Source organism: Ranitomeya imitator, chromosome 9 (genome assembly GCF_032444005.1).
Source record: "Ranitomeya imitator isolate aRanImi1 chromosome 9, aRanImi1.pri, whole genome shotgun sequence".
Classification (NCBI taxonomy): Eukaryota; Metazoa; Chordata; class Amphibia; order Anura; family Dendrobatidae; genus Ranitomeya; species Ranitomeya imitator.
Genome location: NC_091290.1, coordinates 57,124,256 through 57,137,551, shown reverse-complemented (window position 1 = coordinate 57,137,551; position 13,296 = coordinate 57,124,256). Strand labels below are relative to the sequence as shown.

Genomic DNA, 13,296 nt, shown 5'->3' with positions numbered 1-13,296 from the left:
ACTGTGCAAGCTAATACATCAGTGCTGGATCACACCAAATCTTGCTGCAGATCCTTTACAGTTACTCAAGGGTTTTCGACATCTTGACTCCTCAGGAATCTGGTGGCAGCCGGTGACTGCTTACTATTTCTGGCACATCCAAGTATGTAATGCAGCGCCCCAACATGTCCAACTGTATCCAACATTCAGAACCTTCAGGCAAAACTTGAAAACCCATCTCTTCAAGAAAGCTCACAACTTGCAATGCCCCGCTGTCACCTCACCACAACCAGAGCTGCTGCAACCCCCAACCTACTGCCTCCTTTCCCAATACCACGTAAACTATAAAGCTGCCACGGCAAGGCTTTCTCCCCTATGTACCAGTCTGTCACTATTATCTTCTTCATTGCTATCTATATTTGTTTCTTGTATGTAACCCCTTTTCATATGTACAGCACCATGGAATCAATTATGATATAAATAAATAAATCTTTATAAAAAGAAATTTAGAAATTATGGGACAATTACATTAAAAGAATGAAATGGTATTTGAACACGGTAGTTGTCGGCGCTTTGTAGCAAGACACCGTAAACATGATTGTTTTCCTTATTGTCATGTTTTTGTCTTAATAACTATATCTTTTGATATATTTTTATCACGGACCGGTGGGTGGTTCCCCTTTTTTACGTGTTGGTGTTTTTACACCAGTAATTAAACCTCCTTTCTCTGCTATACTGATTGTGCTATGTTTCGAAGAGAGTGCGAAATGTGTAAAACTAAAAACTGTGAAATTGCTATTCCATTCTGGAACTGCTTCCTTCGTACAGGAGTGATCTACTCTGAAACGTCAATCTTCTTTTTCTAGAGAAAGCTGATTAATTGGGGAGCTTGGTCACTAGTTTCAGAAGTGCGCAGTTTATTGTGCCAGGTGCTAAACTTACATAAAGCTGGATCGAGTAAGGTGTTTGCCCAGAACCTTGGAGTCGAAGACAGTTCTTTCCAATTAAATTGTTGGTGAAAATGGTACTGTTCTTAACACTAGGAGGGTTTTAGTTGGGTTATGTAAAAGAGTGGAAAGAATCCCTTTTGCACTAACAGGGATTTTAGCAGTGATCTGGTTTCCCGGTAGGCCTAAAATGTAGTCTTGGACAATAGTTCTTATTGGAACGTGTAGGATAGATAGTGGCGGGGTTGGATCATCAAGAGACCATGTGAGTGATGGGATCTAGGACAGAAGTTGTGAATGTGTGCAGACATGGGGAAAACATACAAACTGCATCCAGATGTTGCTCAAACCCCAAGCAATTAAGGTAAAAATGTTCATTACGCTCCCAAATATGGGATCATAATTCAACTCACCTGGCAAATGCAGATGGAGCAGGGATCTCCAGGGGACCAGATCTGCCCAATAGGAATCTCAATTCCATTGTCATCAAAGGGACATCCTGCGCAAACAGCAATATAATTTACAGAAGAAGCATTCTCATATACAAAACTTCCTAATTGCAGTGTAGAGTCACAGTATATTGATGATCTATCCATAGGTGGAGGTTCGATACCTGGTATACCCATTGATCAGATTCTCACAGCTCTGACAGCAGCCATATGTAGATACCGAACAGGTTATAGTTATACTTGGCCTAGTGCAGGGCGTTAGAGGGCTGAGTAGGACGGTGTATATGTTTTGCTTGGTGTGTTAATTAAATATATTTCTTTCAAGTTTTAGTAACTTTCATCTAATTCAAATTTCTCAAGTTAATAGCGGATCACTTAATTTAAAAACTCTACAAAAATCTATTGCAAATAAATAGGGATGGCGAGAGAGATTTTTGTCCCCTGAGAGGAGCATAATGTGGAGACAAAGAGCCTGATTCCAGCGATGCATTACTTACTAGGATGCTAGCTGTAGTTGTGTTAAAATCACTCAGCAGGAGATTATGACCAGACAATTAGTAAACCTGCTGCCATGTAGTCCTCCATATTCACATGCTCTGCATAACCTCATCCCTCACTTTCTGCCAATCAGTTGTGTAAAAAGTAAGCAGCCAATCAGTGGTGTGGGCGGGGTTATACAGAGCTCAGCATGCAGAGAACTGGTAAATCTGCAGAAAAAAAATGGGATTTTATCAAAACTACAACAAGCAGCCCAGTAAGTGATATAACACTGGAACCAGGGTATCTGCCACTAAATTATGTTGATCTCAGATGGAGTAGTAACAATCTGGTAATAGATTCCCTTTAACCCCTTTACCCCCAAGGGTGGTTTGCACGTTAATGACCAGGCCAATTTTTACAATTCTGACCACTGTCCCTTTATGAGGTTATAACTCCGAAACGCTTCAACGGATCCTGGTGATTCTGACATTGTTTTCTCGTGACATATTGTACTTCATGATAGTGGTAAAATTTCTTTGATAGTACCTGCGTTTATTTGTGAAAAAAACGGAAATTTGGCGAAAATTTTGAAAATTTCGCAATTTTCAAACTTTGAATTTTTATGCAATTAAATCACAGAGATATGTCACACAAAATACTTAATAAGTAACATTTCCCACATGTCTCCTTTACATCAGCATAATTTTGGAACCAATTTTTTTTTTTGTTAGGGAGTTATAAGGGTTAAAAGTTGACCAGCAATTTCTCATTTTTACAACACTATTTTTTTTTAGGGACCACGTCTCATTTGAAGTCATTTTGAGGGGTCTATATGATAGAAAATGCCCAAGTGTGACACCATTCTAAAAACTGCACCCCTCAAGGTGCTCAAAACCACATTCAAGAAGTTTATTAACCCTTCTGGTGTTTAATAGGAATTTTTGGAATGTTTAAATAAAAATGAACATTTAACTTTTTTACATAAAAAATTTACTTCAGCTCCAATTTGTTTTATTTTACCAAGGGTAACAGGAGAAATTGGACCCAAAAAGTTGTTGTCCAATTTGTCCTGAGTACGCTGATACCCCATATGTGGCAGTAAACCACTGTTTGGGCGCATGGGAGAGCTCGGAAGGGAAGGAGCGCTATTTGACTTTTCAATGCAAAATTGACAGGAATTGAGATGGGACGCCATGTTGCGTTTGGAGAGCCACTGATGTGCCTAAACATTGAAACCCCCCCACAAGTGACACCATTTTGGAAAGTAGACCCCCTAAGGAACTTATCTGGATGTGTGGTGAGCACTTTGACCCACCAAGTGCTTCACAGAAGTTTATAATGCAGAACCGTAAAAATAAAAAATCATATTTTTTCACAAAAATTATATTTTTACCCCCAATTTTTTATTTTTCCAAGGGTAAGAGAAGAAATTGGACCTCAAAAGTTGTTGTCCAATTTGTCCCGAGTACGCTGATACCCCATATGTGGCAGTAAACCACTGTTTGGGCGCATGGGAGAGCTCGGAAGGGAAGGAGCGCCGTTTGACTTTTCAATGCAAAATTGACAGGAATTGAGATGGGACGCCATGTTGCGTTTGGAGAGCCACTGATGTGCCTAAACATTGAAACCCCCCACAAGTGACACCATTTTGGAAAGTAGACCCCCTAAGGAACTTATCTGGATGTGTGGTGAGCACTTTGACCCACCAAGGGCTTCACAGAAGTTTATAATGCAGAGCCATAAAAATAAAACAAAATTTTTTTCCCACAAAAATTATTTTTTAGCCCCCAGTTTTGTATTTTCCTTAGGGTAACAGGAGAAATTGGACCCCAAAAGTTGTTGTCCAATTTGTCCTGAGTACGCTGATACCCCATATGTGGGGGGGAACCACCGTTTGGGCGCATGGGAGTGTTCGGAAGGGAAGGAGCGCCATTTGGAATGCAGACTTAGATGGAATGGTCTGCAGGCGTCACATTGCGTTTGCAGAGCCCCTAATGTACCTAAACAGTAGAAACCCCCCACAAGTGACACCATTTTGGAAAGTAGACCCCCTAAGGAACTCATCTTGATGTGTTGTGAGAGCTTTGAACCCCCAAGTATTTCACTACAGTTTATAACGCAGAGCCATGCAAATAAAAAATATTTTTTTTTCCACAAAAATTATATTTTAGCCCCCAGTTTTGTATTTTTCCAAGGTTAGCAGGAGAAATTGGACCCTAAATGTTGTTGTCCAATTTGTCCTGAGTACGCTGATACCCGATATGAGGGGGGGAACCACCGTTTGGGCGCATGGGAGGGCTCGGAAGGGAAGGAGCATCATTTGGAATGCAGACTTAGATGGATTGGTCTGCAGGCGTCACATTGCGTTTGCAGAGCCCCTAATGTACCTAAACAGTAGAAACCCCCCACAAGTGACCCCATATTGGAAACTAGACCCCTCAATGAACTTATCTAGATGTGTTGTGAGAACTTTGAACCCCCAAGTGTTTCACTACAGTTTATAACGCAGAGCCGTGAAAATAAAAAATCTTTTTGTTTTCCCACAAAAATTATTTTTTAGCCCCCAGTTTTGTATCTTCCCAAGGGTAACAGGAGAAATTGATCCACAAAAGTTGTTGTCCAATTTGTCCTGAGTACGCTGATACCCCATATGTTGGGGTAAACCCCTGTTTGGGCACACAGGAGAGCTCGGAAGGGAAGGAGCACTGTTTTACTTTTTCAACGCAGAATTGGCTGGAATTGAGATCGGACGCCATGTCGTGTTTGGAGAGCCCCTGATGTGCCGAAACAGTGGAAACCCCCCAATTATAACTGAAACCCTAATCTAAACACACCCCTAACCCTAATTCCAACGGTAACCCTAACCACACCTCTAACCCTGACACACCCCTAACCCTAATCCCAACCCTATTCCCAACTGTAAATGTAATCTAAACCCTAACCCTAACTTTAGCCCCAACCCTAACTGTAGCCCCAACCCTAACCCTAACCCTAGCCCTAACCCTAACCCTAGCCCTAACCCTAGCCCTAACCCTAACCCTAGCCCTAACCCTAGCCCTAACCCTAGCCCTAGCCCTAACCCTAGCCCTAACCCTAGCCCTAGCCCTAACCCTAGCCCTAACCCTAGCCCTAACCCTAACCCTAGCCCTAGCCCTAACCCTAGCCCTAACCCTAGCCCTAACCCTAGCCCTAACCCTAGCCCTAGCCCTAACCCTAGCCCTAACCCTAGCCCTAATGGGAAAATGGAAATAAATACATTTTTTTTTATTTTTCCCTAACTAAGGGGGTGATGAAGGGGGGTTTGATTTACTTTTATAGCGAGTTTTTTAGCGGATTTTTATGATTGGCAGCCGTCACACACTGAAAGACCCTTTTTATTGCAAAAAATATTTTTTGCAATACCACATTTTGAGAGCTATAATTTTTCCATATTTTGGTCCACAGAGTCATGTGAGGTCTTGTTTTTTGTGGGACGAGTTGACGTTTTTATTGAAAACATTTTTGGGCACGTGACATTTTTTTATCGCTTTTTATTCCGATTTTTGTGAGGAAGAATGACCAAAAGCCAGCTATTCATGAATTTCTATTGGGGGAGGCGTTTATACCGTTCCGCGTTTGGTAAAATTGATAAATCAGTTTTATTCTTCGGGTCAGTACGATTACAGCGATACCTCATTTATATCATTTTTTTATGGTTTGGTGCTTTTATACGATAAAAACTATTTTACAGAAAAAATAATTATTTTTGCATCGCTTTATTCTCAGGACTATAACTTTTTTATTTTTTTGCTGATGATGCTGTATGGCGGCTCTTTTTTTGCGGGACAATATGACGCTTTCAGCGGTACCATGGTTATTTATATCTGTCCTTTTGATCGCGTGTTATTCCACTTTTTGTTCGGCGGTATGATAATAAAGCGTTGTTTTTTGCCTCGTTTTTTTTTTTTTTCTTACGGTGTTTACTGAAGGGGTTAACTAGTGGGACAGTTTTATAGGTCGGGTCGTTACGGACGCGGCGATACTAAATATGTGTACTTTTATTGTTTTGTTTTTTTTATTTAGATGAAGAAATGTATTTATGGGAATAATTTTTTTTTTTTTTTTCATTATTTTGGAATATTTTTTTTTATTTTTTTTACACATTTGGAAAATTTTTTTTTTACTTTTTTACTTTGTCCCAGGGGGGGACATCACAGATCAGTGATCTGACAGTTTGCACAGCACTCTGTCAGATCACTGATCTGACATGCAGCGCTGCAGCCTTCACAGTGCCTGCTCTAAGCAGGCTCTGTGAAGCCACCTCCCTCCCTGCAGGACCCGGATCCGCGGCCATCTTGGATCCGGGGCTCGAGCAGGGAGGGAGGTGAGGAGACCCTCGCAGCAACGCGATCACATCGTGTTGCTGCGGGGGGCTCAGGGAAGCCCGCAGGGAGCCCCCTCCCTGCGCGGTGCTTCCCTGCACCGCCGGCACATCACGATCATCTTTGATCGCGGTGTGCCAGGGGTTAATGTGCCGGGGGCGGTCCGTGACCGCTCCTGGCACATAGTGCGGGATGTCAGCTGCGATAAGCAGCTGACACCCGGCCGCGATCGGCCGCGCTCCCCCCGTGAGCGCGGCCGATCGGCTATGACGTACTATCCCGTCCAGGGTCAGATAAGCCCAGGGCACCTCGACGGGATAGTACGTCTAATGTCACAGAGGGGTTAAGGAAATCTCCCGCAGAAGTTAAGTACATTTACAGAGTTGACTTAGTGGATCAAAGCAAAGTTGATGGTAGCTTGCACTGTACATTCCCTCTAGTGAGTTACATAGTTACATAGTTATTAAGGTCGAAGGAAGACTATAAGTCCATCTAGTTCAACCCATAGCCTAACCTAACATGCCCTAACATGTTGATCCAGAGGAAGGCAAAAAAAACCCATGTGGCAAAGAGTAAGCTCCACATTGGGGAAAAAAATTCCTTCCCGACTCCACATACGGCAATCAGACTAGTTCCCTGGATCAACGCCCTATCAAGGAATCTAGTGTATATACCCTGTAACATTATACTTTTCCAGAAAGGTATCCAGTCCCCTCTTAAATTTAAGTAATGAATCACTCATTACAACATCATATGGCAGAGAGTTCCATAGTCTCACTGCTCTTACAGTAAAGAACCTGCGTCTGTTATTATGCTTAAACATTCTTTCCTCCAGACGTAGAGGATGCCCCCTTGTCCCGGTTTCAGGTCTATGATTAAAAAGATCATCAGAAAGGTCTTTGTACTGTCCCCTCATATATTTATACATTAAAATAAGATCACCCCTTAGTCTTCGTTTTTCCAAACTAAATAACCCCAAGTGTAATAACCTATCTTGGTATTGCAGACCCCCCAGTCCTCTAATAACCTTGGTCGCTCTTCTCTGCACCCGCTCTAGTTCAGCTATGTCTTTCTTATACACCGGAGACCAGAACTGTGCACAGTATTCTAAGTGTGGTCGAACTAGTGACTTGTATAGAGGTAAAATTATGTTCTCCTCATGAGCATCTATGCCTCTTTTAATGCATCCTATTATTTTATTTGCCTTTGTAGCAGCTGCCTGACACTGGCCACTGAATATGAGTTTGTCATCCACCCATACACCCAGGTCTTTTTCATTGACGGTTTTGCCCAGAGTTTTAGAATTAAGCACATAATTATACATCTTATTACTTCTACCCAAGTGCATAACCTTACATTTATCCCCATTAAAGCTCATTTGCCATTTATCAGCCCAAGCTTCTAGTTTACATAAATCATCCTGTAATATAAAATTGTCCTCCTCTGTATTAATTACCCTGCAGAGTTTAGTGTCATCTGCAAATATTGAAATTGTACTCTGAATGCCCCCTACAAGGTCATTAATAAATATGTTAAATAGAAGAGGGCCCAATACTGACCCTTGTGGTACCCCACTGCTAACCGCGACCCAGTCCGAGTGTGCTCCATTAATAACCACCCTTTGTTTCCTATCCCTGAGCCAGCTCTCAACCCACTTACACATATTTTCCCCTATCCCCACTATTCTCATTTTATGTATCAACCTTTTGTGTGGCACCGTATCAAAAGCTTTTGAAAAGTCCATATACACTACATCCACTGGGTTCCCTTGGTCCAATCTGAAACTTACCTCTTCATAGAAACTGATCAAATTAGTCTGACATGAACGGTCCCTAGTAAACCCGTGCTGATACTGGGTCATGAGGTTATTCCTCTTCAGATACTCCAGTATAGCATCCCTTAGAATGCCCTCCAGGATTTTACCCACAGTAGAGGTTAAGCTTACTGGCCGATAATTTCCGAGTTCAGTTTTTGTCCCCTTTTTGAATATTGGCACCACATGTGCTATACGCCAGTCCTGTGGTACAGACCCTGTTATTATGGAGTCTCTAAAGATTAAAAATAATGGTCTATCAATAACTGTACTTAATTCCTGCAGTACTCGAGGGTGTATCCCATAAATATCCATTACCTGTGCTTTGTGGTGGCTCCTGGCATGTGAAGCAGCACTGTCCGGACTCCAGCACCCAGTCCTCTCTAGGGCACTCTAAGCTGGGACATGGGACAAAGGAGCACTCCACTGCTCCATTCTATAGGAATAAGGAGCACAAATGGAGACAGCAATATTTACAAGACACAAGAACAAGGGGATAAGAATAGTATTGGTACAAACCTGGCATACACAGGATGTGCATCCATTTTCATCTCGGCTAAACATGGCACCATGAGGATAATGGTTTCCTTGGAATTCACATCCATCTACAATTAAAGTATGTTCAGTTTCAAACCGAGACAGCAATCACTATGTGAGAACACACAGAGATGCTAGACCCCATTACAGAAGGATTGGGAAAAAAAATAAGAATCTGTTTTACCCTTGGAAACACTTGTCTGGTGTCTAGAATTGAAACTCACCCCACTACAGTCAAGCAAAGTTGCAACACATAACACAACTCGTGGACATTGAACCCAAAAATCTAACTATCTGATTGCCATGGGTTATTGGCCACTGGATTATCGGCTCATGATTGCATAAGTGCATTGTTTAATATTACCCTGAGTTACACGGTATATAAGCGTAATACAGACCTGGGCACCGCAAGCAGCAATCTGACATGAAAGGGTCAGAGCAAGAAATAGGGGGACACACGGGTGGGATACAGGTGATATTTCCAGCCTGCAATATTAACCACAATAGATGGGAAAAAAAAGACAAAATGCTGTTAACAATAGAAACATTTTACAAATGAAATGGAATTTTCATTTTATATGAGACACTGAGACTTTACTCTGTATTGTCAGAAAGTTACAAGTTATTTCTTTAATATTGATATGATCCAATATTAATAACTCACGTGAGAATATGCAACAGAAATGATGGACCCAAGTGTCTCTCAGTGGCTACTCCAATCTCTTCTTTGAGATCCCTTACATACTTTCCTGAGTTACCGTAAGTGAGAATGTTAGCGAATAGCTGACAGTGATGTAAGGTGTATTGCCACCATATAAAATTGGCCCATTAGTGCATGGAGATTAGACGTGATGTAAATTGGGACAATCTTTGTACATCACTGCTGATATGGCGCTATACATGCAATGGGAAATTAGGTAAATAAAATTAGGAAAACATCCAAAAGTTTCAGTCTTAATAACTTACCAAACAAATACATATTGTGCAGTTATCTGGAAAATTGGGGAAAAGTTCTCCATCTGCCCTCAATGTCTCCTCGAAGAAGCACCCTGTACCAGACCACAAGCATTTCATGTATTATGGTGAACAGTCCAAATATTGTAAGATTGAGACAAGGGTAAATGATACCCTATAACTCAGATTAATTACTTCACAATTTAATGAGATCTGTTTTTTAAAGAAATAACAAAAGACTGACCGTCGCTTCCAAACAGAATACATGTGTGTACACGTGCAAGCTAAGAGTAGCCATCTCCATACATAACCAACAAATAAAGTGTAACAACTCTGCTGGCATCACGTCATGGCCTCACATCTCTCACACTATCTTACCCACTGCTCCAGGCCATGATGTGGTTTCTGTTTCATGCCAGCTCCATGTTCTGTGTCTCTGCTCTCTGCATGCCTCATGGCTATGTGTATAGGGGGCCGGCGCCTGAACTCTCTGGTTCTTATAGGAATCAGGTGCATCTGTCTAATCAGTTCCTGACCAATTATCAAGAGGCCTCCTGTATATAGTGCAGCTCCACCCTGTGGTCTGGGCCTGTGCAATGTGTTAGCTCAGTTTGTTTCTTGCTTCTGAGTTTGCCAGGTCCTGCTCTGAGTTACTCCCTCTCTGGAGGCTTTTCTCTGTGCTATTGCCTTGATCTTGTAGTCCGCCCTCCAGGAGGCAGTATATCCTGGTCCCTGTGTCTTTGTCCCTGTGTCTTGTTCCATTGCCTTGTCTGTACTTTGTCTTTTCTCGGTCTCCTTGTCTGTGGCTTCCTTCCCTGCTGTGTCTTTCCTTGTGTTCTCAGTCTGCTTACACTCCGCACTCTTGCGGCTCTGCCTGCTCTGTATCTTGGTGGCTTTGCCGCTGCTCCGCACTCCTGCGGTTCTGCTCCGTTCTACTCTGCTCCGCTCCCGTTGCTGCAGAAACCTTTTGCTGCAGTTCCTCTCTGCAATCCTTGCGGTTCCACTCTGCTTAGCTTCTGCAGTATCTCTGGCTGCAGCTTCTCTCCACATTCTTTGTGGCTCTGCTCAGCTTTTGTTGCTACGCTATCTCTTGCTGCTTTTCCACTCCTATCTGCAGTCTTGCACTCCTCTCCTGTGTGAACAGGTCCCAACCTGTTTCTTCATACCTCATTCCTTTCTGCTTGTTTCCTTTCCTGCTCCTCCTGTGTGAACAGGTCCCTACCTGTTCCTTCATATTTCATATCTGTTCTTGCACCTCCAGTGTGAACAGGTCCCTACCTGTCCCTCCAAACTATATATCTGTACCTGCACCTCCAGTGTGAACAGGTCCCTACCTGTTCCTCCAAACTACATATCTGTACCTGCACCTCCAGTGTGAACAGGCCCCTACCTGTTCCTTCATATACCACATCAACCAATCCTGTGTTCCTGCCAGTCCTGCCCTGCCTTCCAGTCCTGTGTTCTCTGCAGTGCCTCCCAATCCTGTGTTCCTGCCAGTCCTGCCGTTCCTGCCCTGCCTTCCAGTCCTGTGTTCCTGCTGTCCTAGCCAGTCCTGTGTTCTCTGCCGCGTCTCTGCCAGCCTACTCGTCTGAGTTCCAGCCGTGCTCTTCTGCCAGTCCTGCCTAATGCCCGCACCAATCCTGGTGTTCCTGTCTCCCAAGTGGGATCAGCAGCCACAGCCAGACACCACCCTGGAGTAGAACCTGGCAGCTGCCTGCTGCACAAGCCTGACCTCACCATCAGAGGCTCCAGTGAAAACCCAGGCAGCTGTCATAGTTACGCCCCTTCCAGGGTAGTCTGGTTTGTGGCACAGTGGGGCCACAAACCCCCCGAGCTCACGCCCACCAGTCAGGGCGTGAGCGTGACATAAAGTTGCACTCTGTAGCGCTATAGCATATATATTACTGCGTACGCAGATACTCACCTTGCTTCCCGGGTCCCTCGCCGTGTCCCACCTTCTCTTCCGGGTCCTCAGCCGTGCAGGGGATCCCGTTCCCCGCACATGCGCTCTAGGCTGCTTAGGATGCGGCTTCCTTATGATGCCGGGTTGAACTGACCCAGAAGTGCTGTCCTTCCTGGGCAGCGGCCTCCGAGTATATCATGTCGCTTCCTGCTAGAGGAAGCGCTTGATTGTTATTGTGCCTTTCCGTGCTCCCTCCAGGTCCACTTAGGTTTCTGTACGTCAGGTCCCTGTACGCTTCCAGTGTGTGCATGTTCTGATCTGTCCCTGTATGCTTTCAGTGTGTGTGTGCTCTGCTCAGTCCCTGTACACTTCCAGTGTGTGCTCTGCTCTGTCCCTGCAGGCTTCCAGTGCGTGCGTGCTCTGCTCAGTCCCTGTACGCTTCCAGTGCATGCTCTGCTCTGTCCCTGCACACTTCCAGTGTGTGCATACTCTGCTCCATCCCTGTACACTTCCAGTGTGTGCTCTGCTCTGTCCCAGCACACTTCCAGTGCGTGCGTGCTCTTCTCAGTCCCTGTATGCTTCCAGTGCATGCTCTGCTCAGTCCCTGTACGCTTCCAATGTGAGCGTGCTCTGCTCAGTTTCTGTACGCTTCCAGTGCATACTCTGCTCTGTACCTGCACGCTTCCAGTGGGTGTATGCTCTGCTCCATCCCTATACTCCTCCAGTGTGAGCTCTGCTCCTTCCAGGATCCGGTACCCTCTGCGTGAACCCTGCCATGTCCTGAGTTCCGGTTTTTTTCTGTGGCTGCTCCACCCGTCTGGCCCTCAGTGAGTACCCTGATTCTCGAGCCCCCCCTCTGGGACAAGCTATCGCGGTGTATCTCCCTCCTAGGCTTGCCTCTAATGGTCCCTGTATAGGGGTCGGTTTCACCTGGTCAGCTCGCCTGGGAACGGCATAACAGAACAATCAGGCCAAGGGCCCCGCTGGTGCCTTGGCTGCCACTCAGAAGGAGTTGGTGTACTTGAGGGAGAATCAGACGTGTATAATGTCGTTCATGAAGTCCATGGAATCTCGGTTGTCCGCTTTACAGGCCTCTGATCCTGGGAATGCTTCCCAGGTCACCAGTCTCCAACAGGAGCTAGTTCAGCAATGTGACACCCATACTCACATATTAAGTTATATGGCTTCAGTGGATGACCGTCTGCTCTCCCTAAAGTCTGCCGCCGCAGCCTCTGCTCAAGCTCAGTCTTGGGTGACCCCAAGCTATGTTGGGTTTTTTTTAATCAATATCGCCTGCATCTTGAATTATTGCCGCACCAATATCCCACTGATCAGGCAAAAGTGGCGTATGTAGTTTCACATTTGGAGGGCGAGGCTCTGGCCTGGGTAAATCCTTTGTGGGAATATGATGATCCCATAACCTCTCAATTGTCTACATTTTTAGAGACCTTTTGCAAAGTGTTCTATGAGCCTGGTGGTATTGCCTCACATTTACTCTGTTCCTGCCCCGTACGGCCGGGAAACTCCCCCACCTAGGTCAGGTAGGAGAGGCCTCCCTGGGTGTGTGTGACTCCTCACTAGCTTTAACTATGTCTGTCCAGACTTCTGTGAATGGGCGCTACTCGGTATTGGCGTATTTGGATTCGGGCACGGCAGACAACTTCATTAGTCTGGAAGAGGTCAAGAAGCATCAGATTCCGGTCAGGATTCTGAAGGAGCCGAGTCTGATTTCCTCTGTGTATGGAAGGCCTTTACAAGAGACCGTCATGAAGGTTACAGAAGAGGAGGAGTTGCAGGTGGGGGCTCTGCATAGAGAGAGAATCGCATTCTACGTCTTGCCCAATTTGTCCCATGCAATTCTTCTTGGGCTACC

At 44.6% G+C, this 13,296-nt stretch overlaps 1 protein-coding gene across 1 annotated transcript in view; it reads right to left on the bottom strand.

Moving 5' to 3' along the window:
- Positions 1-13,296, bottom strand: part of VWCE (von Willebrand factor C and EGF domains) — a 152,136-nt gene that overhangs the window by 49,385 nt on the left and 89,455 nt on the right. Inside the window, exons 13-17 of the mRNA XM_069740406.1 lie at positions 9,533-9,615; positions 8,965-9,052; positions 8,549-8,634; positions 8,348-8,465; positions 1,340-1,425 (exon numbers count right to left, since the gene is read on the bottom strand). Of these exons, the coding sequence (XP_069596507.1) occupies positions 1,340-1,425; positions 8,348-8,465; positions 8,549-8,634; positions 8,965-9,052; positions 9,533-9,615 (461 nt within the window). The remainder of the gene's footprint in view (positions 1-1,339; positions 1,426-8,347; positions 8,466-8,548; positions 8,635-8,964; positions 9,053-9,532; positions 9,616-13,296) is intronic.